General features: G+C 44.3%; 3 protein-coding genes and 1 non-coding gene across 8 annotated transcripts in view; 1 reads left to right on the top strand and 3 right to left on the bottom strand.

Moving 5' to 3' along the window:
• larp7 (La ribonucleoprotein 7, transcriptional regulator) overlaps positions 1-2,746 on the bottom strand; it is a 5,221-nt gene extending 2,475 nt beyond the window's left edge. Inside the window, exons 1-7 of the mRNA XM_034856941.1 lie at positions 2,570-2,746; positions 1,272-1,486; positions 1,085-1,185; positions 891-974; positions 516-680; positions 306-408; positions 2-217 (exon numbers count right to left, since the gene is read on the bottom strand). Coding sequence (XP_034712832.1) covers positions 2-217; positions 306-408; positions 516-680; positions 891-974; positions 1,085-1,185; positions 1,272-1,473 — 871 coding nt within the window. The 5' untranslated portion in view covers positions 1,474-1,486; positions 2,570-2,746. The remainder of the gene's footprint in view (position 1; positions 218-305; positions 409-515; positions 681-890; positions 975-1,084; positions 1,186-1,271; positions 1,487-2,569) is intronic.
• A 477-nt stretch (positions 2,747-3,223) lies between these two features.
• trnai-aau lies at positions 3,224-3,297 on the top strand. Its single transcript has one exon. It is a non-coding gene; the product is annotated as a tRNA-Ile (tRNA).
• Positions 3,298-3,358: 61 nt separating this feature from the next.
• LOC117934972 (NACHT, LRR and PYD domains-containing protein 3-like) lies at positions 3,359-7,211 on the bottom strand. 2 transcript variants are annotated; one of them, XM_034856999.1, is made up of 6 exons: positions 6,795-7,211; positions 4,523-6,221; positions 4,258-4,341; positions 4,024-4,107; positions 3,823-3,900; positions 3,359-3,714 (listed from the first exon to the last, which is right to left on the bottom strand). In XM_034856999.1, the coding sequence occupies exons 1-6, from the start codon at positions 7,105-7,107 to the stop codon at positions 3,396-3,398; spliced, it is 2,577 nt and encodes an 858-aa protein (XP_034712890.1). In that variant the 5' UTR covers positions 7,108-7,211; the 3' UTR covers positions 3,359-3,395. The 2 variants fall into 2 exon arrangements, 1 of the variants encoding a protein (XP_034712890.1); XR_004654641.1 differs by having other exon boundaries at positions 3,497-3,714; positions 3,823-3,920.
• Positions 7,212-9,480: 2,269 nt separating this feature from the next.
• LOC117934707 (ADAMTS-like protein 1) overlaps positions 9,481-27,994 on the bottom strand; it is an 80,718-nt gene continuing 62,204 nt past the window's right edge. For 2 of the 4 annotated variants that reach the window (XM_034856582.1, XM_034856584.1), the window contains 21 exons: positions 27,695-27,821; positions 27,441-27,515; positions 26,268-26,425; positions 24,600-24,711; positions 24,362-24,500; positions 24,229-24,279; positions 23,942-24,146; positions 22,873-23,020; positions 22,696-22,780; positions 19,038-19,342; positions 17,552-17,681; positions 15,065-15,275; positions 14,805-14,984; positions 14,211-14,364; positions 13,027-14,035; positions 12,807-12,934; positions 11,651-11,759; positions 11,258-11,462; positions 10,701-10,810; positions 10,220-10,440; positions 9,481-10,015 (listed from right to left, as the gene is read on the bottom strand). In XM_034856582.1, coding sequence (XP_034712473.1) covers positions 9,906-10,015; positions 10,220-10,440; positions 10,701-10,810; positions 11,258-11,462; positions 11,651-11,759; positions 12,807-12,934; positions 13,027-14,035; positions 14,211-14,364; positions 14,805-14,984; positions 15,065-15,275; positions 17,552-17,681; positions 19,038-19,342; positions 22,696-22,780; positions 22,873-23,020; positions 23,942-24,146; positions 24,229-24,279; positions 24,362-24,500; positions 24,600-24,711; positions 26,268-26,425; positions 27,441-27,515; positions 27,695-27,821 — 3,972 coding nt within the window. In that variant the 3' untranslated portion in view covers positions 9,481-9,905. Of the gene's footprint in view, positions 10,016-10,219; positions 10,441-10,700; positions 10,811-11,257; positions 11,463-11,650; positions 11,760-12,806; positions 12,935-13,026; positions 14,036-14,210; positions 14,365-14,804; positions 14,985-15,064; positions 15,276-17,551; positions 17,682-19,037; positions 19,343-22,691; positions 22,781-22,872; positions 23,021-23,941; positions 24,147-24,228; positions 24,280-24,361; positions 24,501-24,599; positions 24,712-26,267; positions 26,426-27,440; positions 27,516-27,694; positions 27,822-27,994 lie in introns of those variants that run through there. The other 2 variants (XM_034856583.1, XM_034856585.1) reach the window with 2 other exon arrangements.

Raw genomic sequence — 27,994 nt, 5'->3', positions numbered from 1 at the left:
TCCCCCTCAGATCCCTCTGCCGTTTGCGACCGTCGTCTCTTCTTTTCTGGCGGTTTGTCCGGTGTCTTCTGTGCGCCGACGACCCCCGAGGGCTTCCCCTTCTGCTCCGACGGCTCTGCCTCCATCGCCTGCTCTTTGGCTTCTCCAGCAGGAGGCTGCACTGTGGCGCCTTCTTTCTTTTTCTTCTTCTTTCGCTTTCTCTTCTCCTCTTCTTCACCTGTAGCGAGTCAAAATCAACACATGGAGATCGATACAACAAACTGCACCAAAAGCACGTTTAGAGGGTGGTCGAGAGAGGCCTGTACCTGACGGAGGATTGTCAGCTGGCAGAGGGATGGCCTTCCTACTTTTCGTCTTGGGGAAAACCCCCGGCTTCCTGGGAGCATCTTCAGGGGGGTTGTTTAGCATCTGGTTCAAAGATCAGACATTTTCATGAGTTTTCCTTCTGCCAAAAGCGAACACCGGCTGAAATATCGGATATTTCAGGAAACGGCGACTCAGTAATAAGCTCTCACCTCGATGGCTTTCTGGGCTTGTTTCTCCGTCTCAAACTCTACAAAGGCAAACCCCTTGGTGTCGCCAGTAGACTTGTATCGGGGGATGCTGACATAAACCACGTTCCCGCATTTTGTGAAGACCTTCTCAATCCAGCCGTGAGTCACATTCTTGGGCAAAAGTTCCTTGGAGAAAAAAAAGAAAAGAAAAGAAAGAAGAAATGTTAAATATAACATTTGGCAACAAACTAGCAAATAAGTCTGTGAGTCTCCCAATTTGGACACAAATTAAATGAACGTGTTGCGCTATAGATACAATAGTGTCAGCTCCTGTAAAGGTAGTCCAGACATTTCAGAGCAGATCTAATTGAAATAAGAACATCTAACTCTTTGTACCACGTAGACTGTGCGGCTGTCGACGTCCTTCGGGACTTCTCCAATCGGAAGCTGGCGCCTTACTTTATTTCCCTCGAGGTTGACCTGAAAGAGAACCGCATTTGCGTTCATTTGACAAGTGTTTGGAGCCGCGTGCAACCCCTCCAAATATGAAATCCCTTCTAAAGACATGGACGAGATTAGCTTCACAGTACCTCGACTACAGATGAATTCTTCAGCGCTCTGGCGATCAGCTTGGTGTCACTTGTCAGCCTCTTCATTCGATTGAAGCTCGCCAACACAGATATATCGACATCTGAAATCAAATTCCCCATTTAGTACAATGTTTAAGACTAAATCGCATACAAATGCAGTGCATTATTGATATTGATAGCCCCTTACATCCGTCCTCTGACTCATCAATGACTTTTTTGAGAAAGCGGTCCTTGTGAAGGTTGACGTCTCCGAACCAGAACTCCACTTGCTTCTTCACGTCGCCCAGCAGCTGCTTGACGCGGGACCTCTTCTTCTTTTCCGTCTCCTTGATCTTACTGCTGGTTTCTGCTGGGCCAGCGTCATCCGCTCCCCTCTCGGTGTCAATCATCCTGGGGCTGGGACTGCAACACCGGTCAGTAGCATGCACACGTATTGATTAAATATCACGGAAACGTTAGCTTAATAAGATGAACGTCAGTGTGTATGAAGACTATCTTAGTAAATCCCAACACGTGAAGTGGTGTTACTGGATCACGTCACAACAGTGCAACTTGCACAATAGGTTTAGCTACATATTTATCATCACTATTTAAGCAGTTGCACATTTTTTGTATTCCAACATGTATAAATTCATTTATCCTAGCATTTATATTTATATTCTGTGCTGTGACTGATATGTTGCTGCTGTAACACAATAATATCCCATTTTGTTGGGATTAATAAATATCTATCTATTAAAAAGGTATGTCCTGACTTTCCATAAAGTCAAATTCATTCTTTGTAGTCACGTGATCACCATGGGCCTCATCAAGCAAGAAACGCGGGTAAGAAACGCGGAGAAAATGGCGACGAACAGTGGCCAGCAGAGGAACTGCAGCCTTGCAGATTTCCAATACTACAGTCAATCAACTATTTAAACCAAAAGTCACCAACTGTTAAAATTGGAGACTTGGAGTTTGGAGATATTTACGTCTATCTTATAGAGAATATGTATGTTTGTATCTGTGTGTGTCTCTGTGTGTCTGTACAATATGTTTGAGTGTCTGAGTCTGTTAGTTACGTTTACGTTAGTGCATTCAATCACACATTAACTACTTATTGGGTCTTTTTCAACTCAAAAAACTAACTTTCGTGAAGTAAAACTGACGACATCCTGGCAAAATTATCTTACTACCGTTTCGTTGCTAGGAGACTGGTGTTCTCGCCCGCCAGCTAGTAGTCGTAACGTCTCGTGCATAGTATGAATACACAGTTAAATACTCAGATAAAAAAGAACACTGAAATGAATAAGACTCGCTTCACCACGGTTTGCTACCTTTAGCAAACACTTGGTGATGTTAGCAACATTAACGCTACAGTAGCTATGTCAATTCGCGGGTAGTGACATTTAAATTAAAAAAATGCTGCGGTCACTGTCACTGCTTTTCAAAATCCACCAACCCTCCACTTAACATTGAATTGACATAATAATTTACAGAACTCACCAAATTTGAGAAGATAAAACGCTCTATTTGGACGTACTGCATACACAAATAGAACAGAAAACGAGTTAGCTTGCTGGCTAACTTCACGTAAACGGCATTACTTCGTTCAGTGAGATGTCGCAGAATTAATTCGTCACATCAGGGTGAGCAGTTAAAACTGCTTCCGGTAAATAACTCCAAAATAAAATTGAACCAAGCATTGTGGGCATTAAAGTTTCAAGATTTTATTGACAGTTGAGCACTAGTTACAACAGATGATCACAATATTGTTGTTTTTAAATATAAATATACATATAACAACGAAACACACGAGACGCAAAGACATTCGAAGTTAAAATAAATACGAAACAGATATAATAAAGTGTCTTTAAATAAAATTAAATGCATAGGTTATTAGAAATAAGCAGTGTAGTGTAACAATAAATAATTTCACTTGCATGTGACATGGTTTGTGGTTTTATATGGAAGATAAAAACACCACATCAGAGCTCTACACAACATGTGGTTTTATGAGCCTTTTACAGAAACGATAACATATTTCGAGGCATATTTTCATAAGTTTTTTTTTATACCGTGCATCCCTTCGTATCATCTTTGTTTAAGGTTTAAGATGTTGTGCAAACAAATTATAGCGTATATCCACTTAGCCACCATGGCCGGTTAGCTCAGTTGGTTAGAGCGTGGTGCTAATAACGCCAAGGTCGCGGGTTCGATCCCCGTACTGGCCAACTTGTTTTATTCACCTCTTTCTAAATCTACAATTAATAGAAACATACATGTGATCTCTATTTTCTAGCCTATAGTATGAGGGCAGTGTAGTTCTATGTCAGAGGTTTAAAATGCTCTCAAATTTTTTGAGCTTCTTGTACATGTCCTCCTCAGTGCAGCACTCAATCCTTTGCCTGATGAGCTGTGACAGTTGCTTGTAGAAAGTCTTTGCCCACTGGGTTTCTAAGCAATGGACTGGTACGTTGCAAACTTTGTGGAGTACCATCACTAACTTGTTGTTGCTGCTGACCTCACATCGTTTGAAGACCCATTCCCCCCACCCTGCCCACATATCGTCATCTGTGAAGCTCACAGTTATGCTTTCTTGGGTGCAAAAGCACCCTGGGTCTGTGTCAGTCAGGTCATTCCATATGGCTCTGTATGAAAAGGGAATCAACAGTAGCTTCAGAGTCCTGTATGGTTGAATTATGGATTATTATTATAATTATTATGGATTGGAATTTTGTGTTGAAAGTCACACTCACACAACTGTTTTCAGAGGGTTTGGGGTCAAGTCCCTGAGTGACAGCAGACCTTTGTAGCTCACTCGGTTTCCCTCCATCCTGTGAAAGCACAGGGTGTCCTGAACAATGTTTAAAATGTTCAACATGTGAATCAATCAATAAATCCGCAAAAGAATCAAATATGAAAAAATACTCTTGATATCCCCCAGACGGGTTGCTTACCACAACTCTTGAAGCTTTTTTTTCACACGTATGGCACTAGTAAGAGCCAGCAGTTCATCATCGCCCATGTCCGACCACCCGAGTCTGAATGGGGAAACATGGTCCGGATGATTCTTTATTCTCTCCAGTAAAGAATCATTGTACTCTTTATATTTGCTTACTGCTTGTGATCTTTTTTGATAGTTTTTCTTCTTCTTCTTATCAATACTAAAAGCTTGAAATTCATGATCTTACCCAAGGTGGGTTATACTTTCTGACACCCGCAGCACATCAGCAATGACCTGAGCTGTGTCCATGTCAAGGTTGTTTTCTCCGAGCCTTAAAATTAAAATAGGGAAGTTAGTGCATAAGCCACATAATATATTATCCTCAACTTTACTTTTTGATGCATGCAGAGTGATATGTTATTCAAATGGAACTCCAAAGATTAATGGAGAAAATATGAACAACTTCATGCAGAGAATGAGACAATGGGGACCACATTTTGCCTGAAACTCACCACAGTTTGTTACATCTAAGCAGCAGGGGCTGCATGTCTCTAAGTGCCTCGCAGCTTACTCCTGTCCCTGTCAGATCCAGCTCTGATATATCGCCCTTTGTAAGGTTGAGAAAGTACTTGATGGCATTGTAATCCATTTGGGAGAGGGTTTCATCGCTAACGTTGACTTGCAGTGTCTTTGGTTGCACAGCGAGGGCCAACGAGGAGTCCTGTTGCTCGTACAGGCAGTGTAGATGGTTGAGGATTTGGGCCCCGTTCTCACATCGCGTTGTGAGCTCTCTGATGATCCTCCGACGATGGGTGTCCACTTTGTCTTTATTGCAACTCAATCCCACTTGCCTCGATAGAAGATTAGCGTTGCGATCAGAGAGGATTCCGGACAGGAAGCGATTGAAGAGGTCCAAATGTCCGTTGTTGGACTCCTCAACAGGACTTGAAGCGTGCGGATCTCCATCGGGTAAAGGGTCATCGGTCACTGCACAATACACTGCAGCGAAGAACTCTTGGACGGTAAAGTGTGCAAAGGAGTAAACCTCTTCAGTGCAACCGGGTTCTTGTGCCACTGTCTTGTCAAGGAAGGTGCTAACGAGGCTGCATCCCTCTAACGCTGCAAGATCTCGGTCGCTGCTGTAGAAAAGGGTCTGATGCTCCGTGAGCTTTTGGTAGGCAAGTCTGCCGAGCTTCAGAACAATGTCGGACAACTTGTGGCTGAATGTTTCAGCCCTCGCTTTGGTGTGAGAGCACAGCAAGGCCACCAGGTACTGCACGTAAATGTCAGTCATGGTCTTGGGGCTCTCTCCACACAGCTCTTTGCTTTCTTTGAGAATGCAGCACACGATGTAGCAAAATGCAGGGATGTAGCACAGCGTCAGCATGAGCTCGTTCGCCGATACCACCGCGAACATGTAGTCAGCAATGGCACTGTCCTGGAAATACCGTCGGAAGAAGTCGCGAACTTCAGCCAAGGAAAAGCCAGTGATGAGCACAAAGCGGTCGATGCAGCTCACGGGGACGTGGCTGACGGCTGCGGGTCGACTCGTGAGCAAGACAGAAGCGTTGGGCAGCAGTTCCCCCTGCAGTAGACTCCCAAAGACCTCCACCACCTCGGCATCTTCATCCGGCTCAGTCACAAACGCGTCTACATCGCAGCTCCTGTAGTGTCTGAACTCATCAAAGCCGTCTAAGATGATCAGCAGTTTGTCGTCATTTGCTAAAATGGCGTCCAGTTCCTTGGACAGGTGTCTGTTTTTACGCAAGACCAGCTCCCGGAAGTTTGTAGGTTTGTCAATTAGATTCAGGTCTCTGAACGTCATGTGGATGATGAAGTCAAATCCAAGATGGTCCCTGTTTCCCCCAAAATCAAACAGCATCTTCTGGACCAGGAGGGTTTTTCCGATGCCGGCCACCCCTGACACCAGGACCTTCTTGACTTGACGGTTTCCATTCGGGCTCGAAAAGAGTTCGCCTGGTGCAATTTTCCGATGCACCGCTGACTTCTGCTGCATGGACAGTCGCTTTTGTCCAAACGTCTGCACCTCGTGTCTTTTTCTCTCCAGGCACTGGTGTCCGTCGGCCAACAGGAGATTGACGTAGTGTTCGGAGAAGAGGATTTTCTCTCCGTGTCGAGTGTTGTAGAAGAGCATGCTCTCACTCCGACGTGTGAGAACGTCTTTATGCTTCTGTTTGACTTTGTCATACTCTGCAAAATAAAACCATATTTGTGGGATTTGTCTCTTAGACCTCTTCCTTTAAGTCAACCTAAGAACCAATGAACACACTCATCTGATGTACTCCTAACATGAACAATGCAGTGTACTGTAATTAAGATTTCTCATTTATCTCATTATTTCATACAAGGCTTTTAGCATCACTGGTAGGACCTATTTTCTTAGAACATAAATGTTAAACAAGATGAAACAAATGGATTCCCTTACGTGTTTTAGTGAGTTTAGCGTGATTAGCAACGTGTGGTTCGAGGTACTGTAGCTTCCATTTTGTAAAATACATATTTCATGTTTTAAAACATACGGCAAACGGATGGGTCTCCCCATGTCTATTCAAGCCTTTATCTCCGTGGTTAAAATGAATGTTCTCCTGTTGTTCATGTTGTTCTGGAACAATATTGCATCCAAAATATCTGCCCTGATTTATGATACTGTGCCCGTTACTGTCAGTGTTTTGGTTCTGAATGCCCTTCAGCTCTCTGTATCTGGAGTTAAATGTTATGTCATATAGTGGTTCCAAAAGTGGGTGTTTCTGTAGAAGGACTCACCCAGGAGTTGAGGCTGAGGCGTGTGGCCTTCTTTGGATTCTTCCTGGTCCTCTTGCTGATGATGTCTTCTAATCGAGAGAAAAACCTCCGCTGCTTCCTCGCCTTTACACGCCACAATATCCAACACGTACCTCACTCGGGCCCGGGGCCCCAGCTGACACAAAACCTCCTCGCGGTCATCACGGGTGAAAACCTCCTGACTCACTAAGATTTCCAGCAGAGACTCAATCCGCCCTTCCAGTTCATCCACGAGGGAAACTCTCAGAACCCTCAGGGCTTCCAAACAGGAATAACAACCATCCTTTTCCACCATAACTAATCTGAAATAACCCTCAGAACAAATCAGGAAAGTCCGGTTCTGGTCCACTGGTGGTCTCCATTTGAATCAAGGCTCTTAGAGGGATCCTGGGAACGCATGTCTGTCTTCAAGAGCCGAGAAACACAATGTGAGCTGTACATGTACAGAATGAGGAAGTGAGTTTCCCTTTCACATGTTTTGCTGATTAACAGGCATATGCTCCCATTATTTTAGGTTCTGCCAAAATGTTGGATTGATTTGTGTAATAGTTTGACAGATATTCCAGCATTTTTACTAGAAACCCTCTTTCATTTCTTCAGAAATGTGAGCACTTTGCCTTGATAATGCAGTCAGATGTTTTATTTGTCCTCGGGTCAAATTGACCCGTTTTAATGTGTTTCATATCATAAATATTAGATTTCTTTCAACCATATCGTCCAATAATAAAATGGATGATTCCATACAACGTTCTTCAGGTAAAATTAATGATTACTTTCATTGAATTTTTTGGGTGTTCTATTTAATCTTATAGAATTTGAATTCTTTTTTTTTTAATGGCTTTAAACAGTAGACGGACTAAACATTGACATAACATTAACTTCCTCTGATCTTAACTATTAGTCAAAATAATTCATATTTTCGGCCTTTTTCACTAAAAACTTACGTATAATTTGATACAAATGAGGTTTGTTGACCATGAATTCCAATGATAAGTGTAAAACCTGTTATTAACACAGATCAGGTTTTTAAAAAACGCCAAAAGCTGGGAAAAGTGACAAATAAATCAGAAAAATTGACAAAAAACATTGGACAAAACGGCAAAAAAAACAACCATTTTGACCTGGAAGGGCAAGGGTTAAAAGACAAGAAAACCACAACCTACAGACTCTAAGAGGAATGCATTTGGTTTTATTTCATAAAACACCAGGCATGAGCAACACATCAGTTGACCAGCAGAGGGTCCCCGTTGCATGCACATCAAATACCAATACTGCAGGGAGACAACTACTTAAAACCCACCCTTGTAATTATTTACAACATTATGCACAGGAACATGTATGAAAATAAATAGTCGAGGACAAAAGAAATATCTACATAACTTAAAGGCATGAGTAATATGTTAATCATGTTTTGTCTTTCACAAAGTCAAATAATCTATTCTGCTAACTTATGTGTGGAACCAGGACAAAATGTCCAAAGTGCAAACCCTGTCTATCTGGCACAAATATGGTACATCAGTTATGATTTTATTTACATGGTTTAAGTTCAACCAACACTGTCAAAAGAAGAAGAGTTACATAAGGACTGTCCAATGGAACTGTTGTTTTTGCTTAAAATGTGATGTTATTGGGTGGTGAGGGTGAGCAGTTATGCTCACCTTACATTTAAAAAAGGTCACAAAGTGGTTAAAAGGGACATTTTAACAAAAATACCGAGAAATACCAAAATCACAAAACCAAATATATAAACAATGTAACTTTACAAACTAAAAACAAACTCTACAAGCCATTTTTTAAAGGTCCCATGGCATGAACATTTCACTTTATGAGTTTTTTTAACATTAATATGCGTCCCCCCCCCCAGCCTGCCTATGGCCCCCCAGTGGCTAGAAATGGTGATGGGTGTAAACATAGACTTATGATGTCATAAGGGGCAAGGTTACCTCCCCTTTCTCTGCTTTGTTCGCTCAGAGAATTTGGCCACTAAGGTCTATATAAAAGAGACTTCAGATACAGTATTAGGGGACCACTAAGGTCTATATAAAAGAGACTTCAGATACAGTATTAGGGGATCAGGTCTATATAAAAGCAACCAAAAGCACCATGTCATGGGACCTTTAACAAAGACTTGGAGGAGTCGAGTGCAAAATAAGTGTCTTTTTTCCAAAGATTAACTTGCTTCAGTCACACCCCCCCATAGTGCAACCCATGCAAGATAAACCTTTATCAGGTCCTACTTTCTCTTTTACTAAAAACGCAGCTCCAACGCCTGCAATACTAAACCCTTTCCTCTTCAAATGACTTGACCAATCGTTACGGTCAACACATGGTGAATTACCCAATAGGATAGCACAGATCAAGCTCTGTTTGACCTGTTGCTGTATATCATTTATTAAATATTAGCCTTTTAGCCATGTTAGCCATTTCCCCTTTATACGCAGCATTCATCAACACTGTTTTGGAGACCATTGCAATAAAAGGCAACTATCCAGTGGTTATCAAAAACTCAGCGGTCTACCCAAAATCCCTGGGTGTGAAGTCAATCAATGAAAAAAAGGTCTTTGTGTATTGGAAGCTAAAATGCATGATACTTTGCACCTCATTTTGGAGAGGAAGTTATGTTGCAACAACAGAACATGATGCTTTTAGTAAAGAAACTACACCTGATGTCATTCATGTGGACAGCTACTTCCCCTTTATGGTACAATGCAGTCACTGCAGTAGAAACCTAGTACTCATAAAAGGAAATGCATCTCAGTCCCGTTTGCAGAATTTCGGAAAGCTTCATAAGCGTCAGATTACAAAAAGAAAGAAGTAGCCTTCGTTAACAGCCACGCCTCATAAAACGTTCAGATTCAAACCCACACATGAGATCGTTGAGGGAAGCGGATCCCAACCGGTCTCGTTACGACCGTCCAGACTTTCCTCCACAATCAGGGGTCCTGATCCAAGACTGGTCATTGAAGACAGTTGCGGGTGTAAGGATGGAGCATAGAGGGTTCATAGAGTCTCTGTTGGCTGTGTGAGCATGTCCCCTGACCTATCCAGGTCGCCCATGGCCCTGGTCTTACAACCCCCCCACCCCCCACCGCCTCAGGTGTTTCGGCAGGAATGACAGCAGCGGCTCTTAAACTGGGGCAGCGGGCAGAGCTGGAGCTGCTGGACCTTCTCGCAGTACCTCGTGCTGTCTCGACACTCTCCTGCTGGAGCACACACATGTAACAGTTTACTACTCATTCTCACTTTAAGCCTCCTCCACCCCCCCCCCTGTACTCAGAATATCTTCAGTGTTTGTTCACCCCTGTCTATGTTGAGTCTTATATATCCTTCTGCAACGCATCTGTGGTTTGAATATGCTTTAAAGCTTATAATAAACTCAGGATCACCATTGAGTGACCTTTTCTCACCTCTGCCACAGGACAGAAGGTTGCACCTCTGCCAGCTGGGGGGGCGAGTCCTCCACATGCAGTGGTGTTCCCGCGTGGCCTGTCCAGTTCGACGGTGGGCACACGTCACCTGGCGGGACTGGAAACCGTGCTGGCCACAGGTGGCGGTGCACTGCGTCCACGGCCCTACGCGCCAGTGAAGGGCGCAGGCCTCTGCCGAGCAGTTCTTCAGGGAGCCGGGCCTGCAAATACAAACACACATACCATTTTTAAAGATATTTTTGGGGCATTTTAGGCCTTTTATCGCATAGGAAAGCTTAGACTTGAAAGGGGGGAGAGAGAAATATGTTTTCATGGGTCTAAAAGTTGTCAGAAATACTCTAATGAGTGTTTTTCTCACTGAAACATGAGGTATGACTGTACTTAATTCATATATATATATATATATATATATATATATATATATATATATATATATATATATTGTGATATTCATATTTACCTCTGGAGTCCCCTGCACATCCTGAAGGAGACTTTGGTGGCGTTTGTGTCTTGGCAGTAAACATGGCGGTGCTGCGTGGCCAAGCTGGGACCCACACATTGACCACTACACTAAAAGAGGAGATTAAAAGCAAGTTCAGCTTTTAGTTTGAAAATCCTTGTCTGCAAGTAACTTCCCTCTTGTGGTTTTGCCATTTTAAGTCATAACCATGCCTCATAAGCTCCACAAGCTACTTTCGTTTTCTTAACTATTTCTTAACTATTATGCAACCAAAGTGGACTTTTCCCCTGAGAAATTCTCACAATTGGGAAATGTGTGAAAGCAGATAAAAAGGGACTTCCCCAACTACAACAGGAGTAAGTTCAATATGATAAAATAAAATAAAGGATTAGCAGGGTGCTTCCCCCTTGAAAGGGAACTTTTATAGCCAGTTAATAGCTTTTAGCAGCTGGTTCCCCCTCCATTTGGATAACATCTAAACACAAAGTGCCAGTTATGAAAATCCAGTCCATGTAGACGTTACGAGGTGTGTTTGCTGTCCGTGTGAGTAGACTCACTGCTCCCCAGTGGGTAGTGGCCCACCTGGCACAGGGCAGCAGGGTGCAGAGCCGGGTGTCAGAGGGTCTCCTCCCTGTGCCAAGGCAGTGCTGGCTCTCCACCTCTCTGGATCTGCCCTCGGGACCCTTCACGCAGCGGATGCTCCTGGTCTGGGAGCCGCCTCCGCAGCTGGCTGAGCATGGCGACCAAGGATCCACCTGCCACCTGATCGCCCCACAGGAGGAAAAAACTTAGAGTTGATATGCTTATCAGGAAGTTCAGCTGTTTTTAGGGCCCCGAAGTAGTCAAATATTCACAGACTCACAAAGGAAATGCAAGTAAAGAGGACCGTGGTAACTGGTCTTATCAAATCTACAGAAATAGTAGTAGTAGTAGTAGTAGTAGCAAGGTACCTGGGGGGGCAGGCTTGTCCATTATTACACAGCTCAGCTGACTTGCTGCTGTTACTCCTCTCTGAGCAAATAGGGCCATTGACTCCCACACAATTTCTTCCTTTGAAACCTGAAAATAAAGTGAAAGAAGCAATATTTAGTGGTCTTGGATTCCATCAAATGATAGGGAATTGTCTTTTTAAACTGTAATGTATATTCCTGGTAATAGTTTCAGCGTCCTCTCAGTTAATGTGTTACAATAAGGCAAAGATCTACTCAACAAATGTCAATGAGGAGGCTTACAAACCTCAACTCAACATGTACACACCAAATATAGTCGGTTATAGCTGAAGACGCTATGTATTGCCTGGTAATAATCGCAATGTCGAGTCAGTTCTGGTTTTCTCAATTCAGATGAAACAAGTCTCAATGTGTTCTTTCCTCCCATTATTTCAGCAGCACTGCATTTGGTCTTGCATTACAAAGAGGGTCAGGATTCTTTGGCGTGTATCTTTAGAAGACTGCACTTCCCGAGAACCAGGTTCAACTTCCCTGTGAACGTACTTGGAATTGCATTCTTAGGATTCCTGAAGTGCATCCATGACACACAACTTCAAACTGAGTTTGATTTCAAATATAAGAAATTGCACTTTGGACGCTGTTCTGCTCCGTTTTTAATTAGGGTGGGGGGGGGGGGGGGGGGGGGGGGGGGGGGGGGGGGGGAACCGGAACCTTGTGGCATGCTCCAGACATTCCCCCATCACCAACTGAGCCACCAAGGTATGTAAAAGCTTACGGGATATCGGCCTCTATGGTTATGCCTAAGTTGAAAATAATGCTTTCCCAGAATCTCGGGGCCTGAACCACAAAAGAACAACACATTACTGAAAACTGGACTACATGAATTATATTAGGTCGGACTCAACTTGACGTTAGGTGAAAAACGTTGATCGTAACCCTAACAAAACGCTCTAGATGTCTTGTGTTTTGTTTTATGTTCATGTTTTTATTTCAAAACCTTGGGATCTTGGCTTGAAATAAAGTTTTGAATGTTTGGATAATCGTTATTCCCGCAGAATAACTCAAAGGAATCCCTCCGGAGGCTAAACTAACCATTATCTGGCCTGAGTTTTATTCAAACCCGCCTGCAGCAATATTGGGCCTTCGTGGACCTCACCTGTGATCTGCAGCCAAGACGAAACAGATGCAGATCCAAGTCGGTTTTTGACGGTGCAGGTGTACAGACCCTCATCCACCTTTCTCGGAGACTGGATCCTCAGTGAGCCGGTGGATAACAAGCCTACTCTGCCAACACAAAAGCAATGCAACCACTCAGCAGCTACATCTACACAAGGAAATCTGCAGTTCTGTTTGTCACATTAAGGAGAAGTTCTTACCTGCTGTTGTAGTGCAACTCTTCTCCATTCTTGGTCCACGTCAGGGATGGTTCAGGGTCCCCCCGAGCCTCACACTTTAGCTCCAAAGTAGCAATGGGTTTCTGCAGCAAAACTGGCACGCCCACGTGGACTATCATGTCAGGCGACGTTGCCGATCCGAGCTTCCCGGGCCGCTGGATTATGACCGGATTCCTTGGCCTGGACGTGTGGGCTTTGATGTTCGGTTTATACAGGAGAGGCCCTTGCGTGGAGGATTCTGCACTTTCTGGGGGGTGAAGAGTAGACTCATTGGTTTCACCTTGGGTCACAATGAGCTCACTCAGCAGTTGCGTGAGGAGTTGTTCCCCCCATGGCCCTCCGTGGCCTTCAGAGAGGTTGTGCATGATCTCATCTAGCCTGTGGGTATCGGCGGTGAGCACGAGCAGGCTCGAAAGTTCTGATCCTGTTCTCTCATCCTCCAGGGTCGACCTGTTCCTTTCACTGGACTGTGTTTTATCAGCGGTGTCTTTTACAGCTTGGCGCGAGCCGTGGAGTTCGAGGAAATGCTCAACAATGTTGTCATATTGGTTGAGGGAGATGGGTAGCTCCGGAAACCTTTCCCCCGTTGAGGCCACATCTGGCTGCCCAACCTTTTGTAGTCCACCCGCGAGGAGCCACGCCTCCGGAACAGAGAGCTTCTGCTTGCTGCCGATGATTTGGAGGACAAAATGTTCTTTGGCCTGACCCGCTACGCATGTATATATCCCGGCATCAGACGCGCGAACCTGCTGAATCTTCACGCACCCCAGCGGTGTTACGGAGAGGTGTGGCGGTCCGGCCAAGGGCTTTCCTTCCTTCAGCCATCGGACGTGGCCTTTGCGGAAGTGTCGGGTCGGGCAGCGAAGGACCACGGTTGTCCAGGGGAGCAGGTAGGCATAGCCTCCCACAACCATGTGTAACTTCTTGCCCTTCCTCAACTGGATGTACACCTTTCTCTGGGCCAGTATGGTGGGATCGGGCTTGGCAGAATCTGGGATAAAATGGGGAATGGCATAATTATTATCTCTGTGCTATCTGTACAGCTTTTGTAATTTTCAAGCCATTTCGATAGCTATGGAATGTTTGTCTTGCTCTCTACTGTATCTTTCCATCTCTCTTAGCAGTACAAATTTTAAAAAAATAGAGCCAAATAGAGGGTCTCTTACTCTCACAGAGCCTAAGGGAGCATGGCCGGATTTTGGTGGGCCGGGCCATCAGGGAACAGTTCTCAGGGTCTACGATCACATGTCCCCTATCTTCCCCTTGTCTTCTGCAGACTGCCTGTAGTCTCTGAATGCCACTTCCACAGGTTACTGAACACTAGACAAATAAACAGATATATTGTAAGATATATGTGTGTGTGTATATATATATATATATTTATATTAGAAGCCATGCATTTTTTTGAACTTTATGTTTGGAGTCCAGTAGTTTACAATAAGCATTTTTAACGGATATTTCTTAGCCTTACTATCTAACTATTTAATGTCACTGTTTTTATGATTGATATTGTTTTTACTAACATATAGTACTTTGTTTTTATGTACAGTATGTATATACATGATGACATGACAATAAAGGATAGCTTGTATCTTGAATTTAACACAAAAACAAACATACATTCCAGTGGTCCACAATATTTCTTTTTAAATTATTTAAAATCCATCTGTTCATATCCTGTCCATCCATGCATGTTATGGCATGACACTTTCAGTTTTGAAAAAAAAAAGAAGGTATGTTGGTGCCTTAGCAAAGCCTACCTGGGACCAGTCCGTTGTCACCCATTGAGGGGGACACTCTTGGTGGGCACAGGACTGCTGGTTCGCGGGGCCCTTGGAAGAGCAAAAGGTGTCCGGCAGCTCCAGGACGCTACCATCTGCCAACCGCTGTTTGCACAGGACCTGCCTCTTCTGAAATCCCCCCCCACAGGTCTGGGAGCACTACCAAAAAAAGTGCCAGGGCTTACATTAGCAATATGTGCTAGACGCTTCACTAAGAACTTTCTAGGTAAGATCTTTACCTGGCCCCAGTCCCGCGTTTCCCACATAGGAGGGCAGTCAAAGCGGTTGCAGGCTTGGACAGGGCTGGGCTTGGGCGCCTGACAGTCTTCATCCCTCAAGACCTCGGTCCGGTTACTGTCTCGAGAAGGCCGGTGGGTGCATGCCACATTGCGGGTCATCAGACCAACCCCACAGGTAGCAGAGCATGAACTCCACTCCTCTGTGTCCCACCTGGGAACACAAGGTTTAGAACGTCAAACTGTATGTCATGGTCAACAGAAATGGACCTAAACCAGCCCAACACCAGATACCCCCATTATCCGATCTATAAAGGAGTGCAGTCAGGAGGAGGTCAGTCCCAGTGCTTGATGTTTTCACTCGATCCCATGAGAGGACGCTCTTGCAGTCTTATGAATGTGTAAATTCATGAAAAGTGAAATTCATGAAAGTGAATACGAGTGAAAACAAAAAGAGTGATTCATGGGGCCAGATCCCGGCAGATCAAGAAATATTACATCTCCCATTGAATTTAGTGTTATTTGAGAAACCCCTATGGCATAACTTCTTCACTTGCATTTTCCCAATGACCTCCATATATAATAAGAGTACCAAAAACCTGTTGTTATCTAACACAATTCGATATCCAAGTTTTCTGAGCACTTTTATTCCAATTTCAAAAATGATGTGGCATTTGTGTTAGTAGTCGCTGTGCCTTTGAAAGCATCTCAAAGCTTTGGCTTTCTCCAAGATGGCAGCCATTTTCCTTCTTGCTTGACAGGTTGGGTGATATTTCAAAACTATTCATATTTACCCTCGGGTCCAGGAACTGAGGAGAATTGGGAATGAAGCTTGTTTCTGGACCGGTCCTGTACTCAAAGCCAAATCCTATGCTGTTTCCCTTCAGAGGGAACAGTATCCAACGAGTGTAGCTTAATATGGGAGGGTGAGGAGGCCTCAGGGAGGGAGTAAAGGGCCAAAGGAAACAAGTCCAATACAGTGTTTGTTGTGCCTGAAAACAAGACTCAAGGTCTGGAAAAACAGGCAAGGGCAGGCTGCAAGCCTCAGGGTTTTCTGACAAGAGTGTGAGTGCTGGAACACCGACACCGGGTGCACGGTGTTAACTTGAAACGTGTGGCCTACCGCAAAATCCACTCACCGTTTAGCCACGGCTTAGTCATATTAAACATCATTTAACATAATTATGCTATTTAACCATTCAGGTATTTCTGTGCTCATTGTTCATCTCCTGTGTTCCACATTGATGCCCAATCAGATGATTAACACTGCTTGCTTAACACAGAAAAAACTGCAAAGCTTGAACTAAAACCTTAATAATGTAGGCTACATCTACCATTGCAATGTACCAATGCATATTTCAATAATTTAGAAATATACTAACGGTTTTCATGGTTCCCAGAGGTCAATTACAACGATTTTAGTGATCGCCTGAACTTCGGACTACTTCAAAATCGGGACTGTCCTTCCCCAGATTTCCATCAAATGAAATGTCCCTTTCACTGAGAAATAGCTACCTCTATTAGGTAGACCGCCATGAAATTTGTAAAGCGCATTTATGTTCCCCAGAGGATAGACCCCTTCCATTTTCGACACTCGATAGGTTATTACCATGGAGTCAACCTAAGGTCAAAGTGTCAAAGTAGAATCTGATTCAGTAAATTCTCCAATGGCATTCCAGATACCTAGAGGATGAATCTATATGTTTTTGGTGACTGCCTGACATTTCTTCTAAGAAATATCAAAATCTAATCTAACATTCATACTCCCCAGAGGATAAACCTTTTTCATTTTGGACACATGAGGATTTGTTGGGCCTCATATTAGGCCAAACGTGAAGTTCATACACATACATGTTTTAGAATGCAATGGGCAGATCTTCCGAGGACTATTTCCCATCAGCCCCGCAGGTATAGCCCCCACTGGAACCTGATCCCTACTTAATGTCTGACTCTGACTGGCTCCATTTCAGGCTCTCAACGATCCAACCATCCATCTCTGTCCTTCTGCTTCAGTATCACTTGGACCCAGGTGGCCTTAATGGGGATTTGATTGGCACATGTGGTTTAAACTGAGAAGAATGTAGCGGATTAGAAGGATTTGAATCTCTCTTGTACACAACCAGTGATTAGCAGAGATTAATTGATTAGTCTAATGCATTGTGTGTTTTTTGATAGTCTGAAAGTTAAGCAGATCCAGGTGTAGAACCCAGGGATAATCTGGGAAACGGTAAACGAATGTTCCTGCTCCCTATATTGCATATGTTGCTGGGTTACAGTCTTGGCAAACTAATAAAGAGCCGAGCCAGATCTCAGTCCTGTTTTTAATTAATATTTTCATCTTGAATGCAGCCAAATCCCCCCCTCCCTAAAAAACACATGCCTGCCTCAGATCAACTGCATCCATCAATCAAGTCTATGTTAATGTTCCCGCACAAACCAGTTTAAACAATGTCCGGATGATAACGATGCGTTGTCTGTGTTGTACCGTACCTGGGTGGGCAGGGCTGGGTTTTGCAGTCCTGCAGGAGTTGCGGGGGCCGACGGGAGCTCACACACAGGCCCTGGTCTGCCGCCTCCCCGGTCTGCTTGTTCAGGCAGATGACCACAGCCTCCTGCACACCTGGAATTAGACAGCACCGAGCGGTCACGAGGGATGTCCGAAGAACCGTGAGCTATTGCGCGTTTCAATCATAAGTGCTTTCAGCTTTTAAAAATGTGTATACTTACCCTCAGAGGCCCTCAGAAATGGGGATCATTGGAATTATGGCAATTGTTTTTATGTCATTCTGCTGTGTCATTGCAGATGTTTTATATTATTATTAATACTCACTAAAAACATGTTGAAAGAAAAATGTGTATACTCGCTGTACCATATCTTCTTAAAAGGAATGCCAAACATGCAAACACATAGTGTTTATATTAAGCATCTCTCCAATATTATCCCACTCTGATCATGTTATGGAGCATAGAATATTGCAAGAAGACACGGCAATGAAGCCCGATGTTTGGCCCCTCCATGAAAAGCAAGCGAGAGTTGTACCTATTGGAGCACAATGAACACACAGCTGTCGGAGGAAGTTCTGGCCTGTAACTGTGGAAAAAGCTTTCAGGGTGTGATGTCAGGTCATGTTAAAAGCAACGTAACATAAATCTCAGAGTCTGCTTCGTATGTTGGGGACAATGACAGGGAAGCAGGCACTTCAAACGCCACGGCGGTGTGATGGTCCACAGGAGCGCCGCCCTCAGGGTGTGTAGCTGACATCCGATACCACTCTGTAATCATCCCCCCGAATGGGACTTTGTTAGGTTTGGGTGAGCGCACACACACACACACACACACACACACAGACAGAGACAGAGACATTGACAAAAGTCTACACCCATTTGCAGACATGAAGCTACACATGCACGCTTGTGGAGACGTTAGCACACAGGCACAGGTTTCAGGCGTGGAGGCTTGGATGTGGAGGGGGGGGGGGGGGGGGGGGGGGGGGGGGGGGGGGGAGATTAAAGCGGGCCTCAACGAACGTTGGCAGGATGTTTAGGAAAGCCGGCGCTGCATTCACTGCCGCTGTGAGAGTCGCTGACGTATGACCTTTAGGGATGATCTTGGGGATTCCATCCATTGTCATCTAATATCATACTTTGACTTCAAAGGCCATGCCGGCACGGCTTTGGCCGTCCACGGACATGAGGTCACCAGTTACTGCTGTGACATTTCTTTTTAACACAGCAACCGGGACTTATTTAGTGGGGGTTGCTTCTAGGGTTTACCGTGCATTCAAACTACTGTAAGTCATGTATTTGCTGTATTTGTACAATTAAGTGAGTTAACAACGTTTTTCGGGTGCATCAGGATTTTTGGATGTGCTCTCCTCTATTTAGCCCCTCTTGTTGTGTGGTTGCACCATTCCTGCCTTTTCCTAGTTCTATTTCTTTACTTATCTGATATTAAAAATGTTAAGAAGGATCTTACCTCCCCCACAACTCTCTGAGCACTCCGTAAACCCCTCATACTCCCAGTCGTGTAGTTCTTCTCTTTCAGGTGTCTCCCCATCCTCCTCTTCCTCTCCCTCCTTTTCTTTTCCTTGGACCGAAACCCCAGAGCAGGGAGAACGGTAGCAGGGCTGGCTGGTAGCGGGTTTCCCCCCCTCACACTCGTCATCGGGCAGGTCAGCGACCGTCTGGGAGAAGGACAGCAGGACCTGGCACCTGACGGTCCGTCGCTGGGTCCCGGCGCCGCAGGTCCTGCTGCAGGGCTGCCACGGACCGGGGATGAAGCTGGGGACGAGGGGCAGCAGGTTTATCAATCGCAAACATACAAACATAAACAAATATGCTGCTCGTTTAACTGGTATGCTCCACATAGAGGCTCGGAAAGGCAGTTTCATTTTTGATTTGATAAAGACTGTTTCCAAACCAATGCTGCCCTGAAAGTAGTTCCAGTCCCAGGATTTTGTGCATTCCCCATGTACACAGATTGAAGTCATTTACTGCTAATTTAAAAACTCGAGTATTTATGACATCCAGTCCTGCTGTGGTTAATTGAGCAGCTGTGAAGCATTAGGGTGAAGCCATTCTTGGATAAACAGCTTTCATGCGCATCCTTCCTCCTCTTAATGGATCAGAGAAGGAAATACTTGTAAATCATTGTGCGAGATCGTGAATGCCTGAAGGCCTGTTACGGTTGGCTGACAGTTAGAGTCCAGAAACTGCACTGTCACGCCCTAAATGGCTTTGTGAGAGTGTTAGAAGGAAGAAATAATGAAAGTGGAAAGTGTGAGACAGAGTCCCTCTTGATCTTCAGGTTGGCCAAAATAAAAAGCAAAGCTCTTTAATCAAGGAGGGAGAAATATACCAGAATGTCCATAATGATTAAATAATGTTCTGGTGTGATTGGAGAGAGCATAGATGCCGTATCATGTCCCCTTTGTGTCCATTACGTCCTTATAGAATATTGTAGCACTGGGATTATTCTTTTTATGGAATATGCAGACATAAAGACCAAACAAGGTCCATGTTTACTCTATTGTTCTCATTTCACCCAGCTATGCACCTGATCATGAATACAAAGTGGTTGGAGGCATTTACTGTTAATACTTAACCATGTCATTTCATTACAGTGCCATATTTAATACTCAATCACCTAATCTCATTACAGAGCCATATTTAATACTCAGGACTTTTGATGCATCAAACTATATTTTTGCATAATGAGTATACCAACTCTCTATCTTTCTACTGTTTTATATATGTATATAGTTGCTCTCCCACTCTTTTTTCCTGCACTACTTAGATTTTCTTGTTTTTTTATGTTGTGTTGACATTGTAAACGGATTGCTTCATCTCATTGCACAGGTACTGCACTTGTGTATAATGACAAAAAAAGGTATTTTATTCTATTCTAGAGGTGTTCAGTGTGTCCAAACCTCAGGCTGGACGTATATGACTGTATATCACCACTGTCACTGACAGGTCAGTAGTTTAAATCTGACCCAGCCAAGTGATTTCTAAGTTCCACTACATCATCATAATAATAATAATAATAATAATAATAAATTGAATTTGTATAGTGCTTTTCCCAAGCTCAAAGTTACTTTACAGAGTAGAAACAGTGTATAATAAAAAAACTAAGGATAGGCGTAACAGAAAAGATGGGTCTTCAGACGGGACTGAAAAATGGTGAGGGACTCAGAGATGCGGATCTCATGGGGGAGGGAGTTCCAGAGCCTGGGAGCTGCCCTGGAAAAGGCTCTGTCCCCAAAACTGTGGAGCTTTGACTTGGGGACGTAGAGGAGACCAGCTGAGGAGGATCTGAGGGGCCGTGAAGGTTGGTGGGGGGAGAGGAGGACAGTGAGGTATGACGGGGCAAGGTGGTGTACAGCTTTGTAGGTGAGGACCAGGAATTTGTATGTGATCAGGTGAGAAATGGGAACCCAGTGTAGCTGTTTTCGGACCGGAGTGATGTGGTGCCAGGATGTGGAGCGGGTGATGAGTTGTGCGGCTGAGTTCTGAACCAGTTGGAGCCATACAGACATACAGACTAACTTAGCTGTGAGTATGATTAAGTCTCTTCAGTGTTTTTTTAGTTAACACTCAGCCTAACTGTAACAGTAAATCGATCAAAGTACTGTCCTCCACCATCCGTTAACAGTGTACATGTACTTCCCAGAAGGTGTCCCCAATGTGCAGCATTCTCCCTTGGTTAAGCAGTCTGACCACATCGCAACACCACCCCGCTGTTTCATAAGACGCCTCAATAACGAGCTCATAATCCCAGCAAAGCTGGTTCTTTTATGAGCGCTCGAGGACAAACAAAGGAATCAGCAGCCGTTAGACCTTGGATCACGAGCAACAGAGTCAACAAGCGAACCCACAGAAATGCTTCTCTTCACGCGTTGTTAGAGGACATCTGTCACTTCTAAAACTATTTCGTTCTTGGATTGAAACGACACGTTTTTGTGATATCCGCCAAAGAGCCATGCTAATCAATTGAGTTAAATTTGGATCAATGGAAATATTTTATTTACCCATGGTGGTGGTAAGGGGGGGAAAAGCACTTTACATGAGAACATATATCGGTTTGATTTTCAAGCAGTTGCACAGCAGGGGCTCAGGGGGGGCATTAGGCCTGGCCATGGGGGGGGCAGTAAGTCTAACCCAGGAATATCTTCTCTTTCCTCTCACATCCGTAACCTGGCCCCATATGGCAGGCAGATATTGTTGTTGGCGTGTGAATGACCGCATATTACACACAGATATATGTTCTTATGGAGCAGCAAAATCATGTGTTTTTGGCCTTTCTCGCTCTCCCTCCTTCCCGCTTTCTCTCTCCAAAGATAAGTCAAAGTAACAGATGTTTTGAACTGGCTGACATGGTCGCAAATGCAAGTCATGCAAGACACTGGGAAGAGTCCAACCATTGTCCGTCTTCAGGGGACGGCCTTTACTCGTCAATTGACACGTGGGACAAGAACATCTGGAACATCTGAGGCTTGCTGAGGTAATGCTGGTCGTCAGTGACCGAAGCGTCTGTTGGTCCCAAGTAAGGTGTTTCATAGGACGAGTCATACCTTCACTATGCAAGGGTGAATTCTTCTTAACTCTACTTTTAGCATTAGCAACATTTAGCATGACCAGGTGTTCAAAAGCATGCACCCAAACTGAAAAATGGCGGCTCCAGTCTTACCACGATACTACGGTGGTTTCATGGCAGCACAGGGCCTTGTCTACTTCAGTTTCCCATACAGGACAAGTCTAAGCCCTGGGTTGTGAAAACCGTTGTTAATCGGTATATCTGAAATCTGACTTTTGCTTCTTTATCCCTACAGAGTGACAGTAATGATTTTCCGGGGTTATGAAGCTTTAGAGTAATTTACAGCTCTAGCAGTTGCACCCTCCTAATTGTCTTTTCGTATAAGACCCCAACACCTGTGATGGTTTCAACACAACATTCACCTCTGGCATTAAATTACAGGTATATGGTTGTAGCCCAGAGTGCCATTAAATATATGAGTAGAATTTTACAAGTTTGAAATGCAGATCTGCAGGAACAGCAAATAGAGATATTTCCAAATCACTGTGAACTGACTTTTATGTGTGTGTGCGTGCGTACGTGTGTGTCTGGTACTCACGTCGGTTCCTCAGTAACGCTGATCTCCTCTTCCAGCTCTATGGCCTGCTTATGCCACACAGGTTTGGCCTCAACTGGGAGTGTATCTAGAGCAAAACACCATCAAATGTTAATTATCACATGACGCATTTCTTTTAGAAATAAGGTGTGGCGGTTAAAAACAAAAGATCTAACCCACCTATGGATTTATAACAGGGCACAGTCACCAGGCACTCCTCCTTGATGTGGGGTTTGGTGGTGGGGTTGCAGCCTCCAGCATGGAGTCCTCTGTGATCGATGCATAACACCACCCTGTAGCGCAGACCCTGGCCACAGGTCACCGTGCACTGGGGGGGGGGGGGACAGGACAGGAAAGTTCAGCAGATACAGTCTAGAAATTACTGTTGCATTACTGTTGAAGTTGCATGAGGATATTTATGGTTAACGTAACCGCAACTCCGCCTATGAATATATAACAGGTACTGGAAAGTGATCCGGAGGCACCACCCTGATAAACTGAGTATGGGTCTGTTATATCTTTTCCACAAAGGCAGTTCTGGTGCTGCAAAGACCTGCAAAGGTCTTTGCAGCACCAGAACACAAATAAACAAATAAACCTGGCTCTGGGCCAAGAAAACAGGAACTCAGCACCAACGTAGCGCTGGTCTAGAGATAAGATCCGGTTACGTCGGGTCCTGGGAGCGGGTACCGAGCGGGAAAATTGGGACGCCCCCGGTCAAACCGGGACGTCTGTTCACCCTGACGGTGTTATGCTTGACGCTACTGAAGTTACCATGGCAACCCAGCAAAAGATTATACTTAAATCATGCGAGATAATTCCCTTTCTTCTTGAACGTGTCCTCGGTCCATAGCGGTCACAAATCGGTGTCTAATCCCATTTTTGGATTCCAGGGTGAATTTATAAAGCCAGGAGCAAAAGTATCGGTATGTAGTCCTCCATTATTGTCGATTGTTATGACGCGTTGCTATGACAACGGAGGTACTTGCAGTCACCTTGTGACGTCGCCCTACTCCGGCTCTCAGGCTGTGGAAAAATCCAGCTGGTTCTTAGATAACTGGCGAGTAGAACCAGCACCGACCTGGCAACGGCACCAGAACCAGAACCAGCACCTGGTTAGCCTTGGTGGAAAAGACACATGCGTGCTGTTGACTTTGGGTTTCTAATTAAAGGCTTGTTTGGACATTCCCGTTGAGGTCACAACGTATTGCTTAATACGGCGTAAAAATACTGGAAAAAGGGCACCTACGGGCGACCACTCCTGTGCCATCCAGGTGGGGCAGTCAAAGGTGTTACAGGGCTGCAGTATAGCTGTCTTGGGGGAGTAGAGACACTTCCATTCCTCAGTGGCAGTGATGGTCCCCTGCATGTCCTCCTCCACGCAGGACACCGAGCGACTCTGGATCCCTCCTCCGCACGACGTGGAGCAGGCGGTCCAGGGACTGCTCTCCCATCTGACAGGAAGTCAATCATGGAGAGTGGTAAGTGTCAACAGCTGTTATATTTTTATTTATGCTCACAGTTGGGAGTACATACCGAGGCAGGGGGTGGTAGAGGTCATATGGCATGATCTGCTTGTAGCCGTCACTAAAAGGCAGAATGGATTGGATTTAAAATGACACCCACTGCTGTTGACGGGTCATTAGTGTTTGTGTTTTCAGTCTCTAACCTGGCCAAGCAGGGCTCCATGTTGCACTCCTCGAGCTTGGGTTTGGGTTTGACGTTCTCTGGGTAATAATGGCAATACTGATCCACAACCACCCGGCCGCTCCGCAGGTCGAAGCACTCGGCCGAGGTGAGCTGGTAACCTATAGACACATAGATAAAAACACACATTTAGTGGAGCATTTGAGCGGAGCATCACAGCTTTCTTAGCAGATGAGTCAACCATGCAGCTCCGTGCTTACCCCCCCCGCACGTGACGGAGCAAGGGAAGAAGTCGGTCTCCCTCCAGCGGTGGATGATGGGCTGGTAGTAGATGTACTGGACCACGCTGTCTGCTCCACTGGCAAACTGCACCTGCAGTATGGAAACAGTGGTCGTTGTGTGAGTGAAAAATATGACATCACAGTAAGGCTTTCCTTTTTATGACAATACATCTAAAGGATGATGACTGCAACCAGATCCATTAGTTAGGGTTAGAGGGTCTGGCCCAGGTTTCCTCCTAGAAGGAGTTTTTAATAGAATTGTTGGGACTTTATAAATTATAGAGTGTGGTCTAGACCTGCTCTATCTGTATAGTGTCTTAAGATAACTATTGTAATGACTGATATGAAAAAAATTGAATTGAAATTGTTATGTGTTTTTACTGGATGATTAAACACACACATTGTGGTTTAGCGGAACCTGTTCGCTACGCTGTTAAAAGCTAAACTAGTTAGATACTAAATGACCCCCCCCCCCACACACACACACACACACACACACATAAATCACTGGGCTACAACTCAGACCATGCCTAAGTTAGATATATCTAGACCATTTACGTGTTAAACTGGGTTTTAAGCTTAACACCATCATGAGACGAAATGCTGATGCAGCTGAACTTATAGTAGATGCTGGATTCTATCGAGAAATTTGACACTAAGTAATGTGAGACGTCAGCTTCTGCACAGGTTGAACAGCTTCTAGCAGGATACGTGGCAATCATAGGAAGTAATACATAATTAACTAGATGAGAGACAATTTCTTAGCGCTTTGCTTCAATTAGATTCATAGAAATTCATAGAAATTAGGCCATTTGTGTCACATGTGTGTTTTGTTAAAGAAAGCTTGTAATCTGTCATACACACTCATTTTTCTTCCAACCATATTGAAGAAATGGCCAAAGCCAGTTTATAGCTACATCACATACATGTACGGTATCAATCCCACCCCTCTGCCACTCATTCACATTCATGTGTTTCCAGCGGAGAGACTGTCTGGCAACTTTTTAATATCATTTTCCATCGGTCCCGGCATCGTCCAGCGCTGCGATATGAACTGGCTCTCTGCCACGTAACAGACTCCAAAACGATGCATTTATAGCTTCTCAGATTCCCGTCTCCTGAAGTCCTATTTATTGTGCGATTCTGACTTGTGTGTTTATGGGCTGGGGTGTGTGTGTGTGTGTGTGTGTTGCAGCCTGTATAACTTTTAATGTCCACTCACTTGCCCTGAAAATGTAAGCGCATGTGTGCGTTACACTCACACACACACACACACTCACACACACACACATACACACACACAATGTATGCATTGGAGAAAAACATAAATAAAAAAATCCAATGCTCCACTACTAAGCGTATGAACTGAATTTATGTTGTGTTATGTTTGAATACTAAGTGAACCACATGTACTATGATTCTCCCTTAAAGCCTGACATTCCACCTTGAATCAAATATTTTAAAGTTATGAAAATAATTTCATAATTTCAAGCTGAGGGAAACTGAAGAGTTGGGGGATAATTCTCTGTGGGTTAGTCTCTTTCGTTCACATTACACATAATAAACTGAGCCTTTGTTTATGTCCAAGTATTGATTATTGCAGCTTTAAGTCCCTTCGGTATTGACTTGATATATTTCAGCTCTTACTTTGACTGTGAAGTCGGCTCCGAGTGGGCCGGTGATTCTCAGGACCTCCTTATCTGAGAGTCTCTGGTAGTCCAAGGTGGTGTTCTCCAGGTTGTACTGCCCTGATTTCTCAAAGACCAGTTCACCGTGTACCCCTTGTAGAGTCTTGCTCTCCACATCTAAAGACCAAACAAAGTACACAGCTGGAGCACAATGCACAACTCACAACTCACCCTTTGAGAAATGATCATCATTGTTTCTTGTGTACATTCTGCCATTATAAATGTGTCAGACAAAATGACACTGCGAATAAACGGATAGACGGATGAGTCCATTAATCACAGACCTTCAGTCAGATCTAGTCACATAAAAAACGGGGATTGGCTGCTGCGCTAGCAGGCACACAGGAGGCTTATGTGCAGTAGGTCCGGGTTCGGGTTCGGGTTAGGGTTAGGGTTAGGTTTGGGTTAGGGTTTGGGTTAGGTTAGGGTAGAACGCAGTGCCCTGGATGGGCGCTGCAAGGGGCACGGGCACAAGGGGACCCCCGGTGTGAGTAAAACACCTAAAATCTCCTTAAAAGACCTGGTTCGGTTCTAAAAAGCTGTTTAGGGTTAGGGTTAGGGTAAGGGTTCGGGTTAGCATGGACATTAAGACAAAGACTACATGGGGAAGCCCAGGAACAAGCAGGAACAGAAGCAGACAGATTGTTCCAATCTAAGTGCCGTGGGCCAAAAAGAACTGGGGAAATATTTCTAGAAAAATCGGCCCATTCAGAAAAAGTTGCTAAGGAAGCAATCTATACGCTAACCATGGAGCAAAGAACAGGTACAGAGAAGGAACATTTGTTCTAGATTGGATCCAGTGGGGAGCTTGATGCCAGGACTTTGACATCAGTGATATTTCTGATTTTATTTCTAGAATTCTTACATCTTCAAAGGGGAGAAATAAATGCCTACTCCGGTTATTCTGTCTCAAGCTACTTTTAAAACCAATCGTCATGAGAAAGCCCAAAACGGAGTATATTTTATGATAAAAGTTACATTTTATATTATTTGGGTGAGATATTCATCAGAAAGGCTTAGCAAGTGTAACATATACAATGAAAAAGTAATATTATAATAAAACATAATATCACCTAAAGGTCTTTTTGAGCGGTTTTGGATGGAAGGGCACCCTGGACCTACCAGGACTTACACAAGTGATCCGGGCCTTTCAGGACCAGACGCACATGACGACTCTTGTAGGGGACGGCAACAACTGTGTCCTCAGCTTGGGTGAGACAAACACACGGAGGGAGGAAAATAGTATCCATCAATACATCAATACTCATAGAAAATTCATCAAATCCAATCAGATTTCTCCAACCCTAATGATTAAAATCGGCAGAACAAAATAGTTTTTAAGTTTAGCTTGAACAGAAAAAAGCTGGCCGAGCGAAGACTCTTTACTTTTTCCTGAAGCATGCTGGGATTTGTAGTGTCCCCGCACCAGTCTGCAGGACGAGCCGTCTCCATTGCAGACGCCGCAGTTGTCCTCTTTTGCCGTGCTCCCCAACTCATGATCACAACCCACAATCTAGAAAACATAGACAAACGCATAATCCAAAAAAAGACATTACCCAAGACTTGGATAGCATCTCTTCATCTTCAGCTTCAAAACAAACTCCAATTAAGTAAAATGGGGAAGAGTCCAAGTAAAAGTAGAAAATGTCTTCCTTCATCCCAGCATGTAAATGTTCTAACCAAATG

Source organism: Etheostoma cragini, chromosome 19, assembly GCF_013103735.1.
Source record: "Etheostoma cragini isolate CJK2018 chromosome 19, CSU_Ecrag_1.0, whole genome shotgun sequence".
Classification (NCBI taxonomy): Eukaryota; Metazoa; Chordata; class Actinopteri; order Perciformes; family Percidae; genus Etheostoma; species Etheostoma cragini.
The sequence above is the reverse complement of the archived record's forward strand: the minus strand, read 5'-3'. Positions and strand labels throughout refer to the sequence as shown.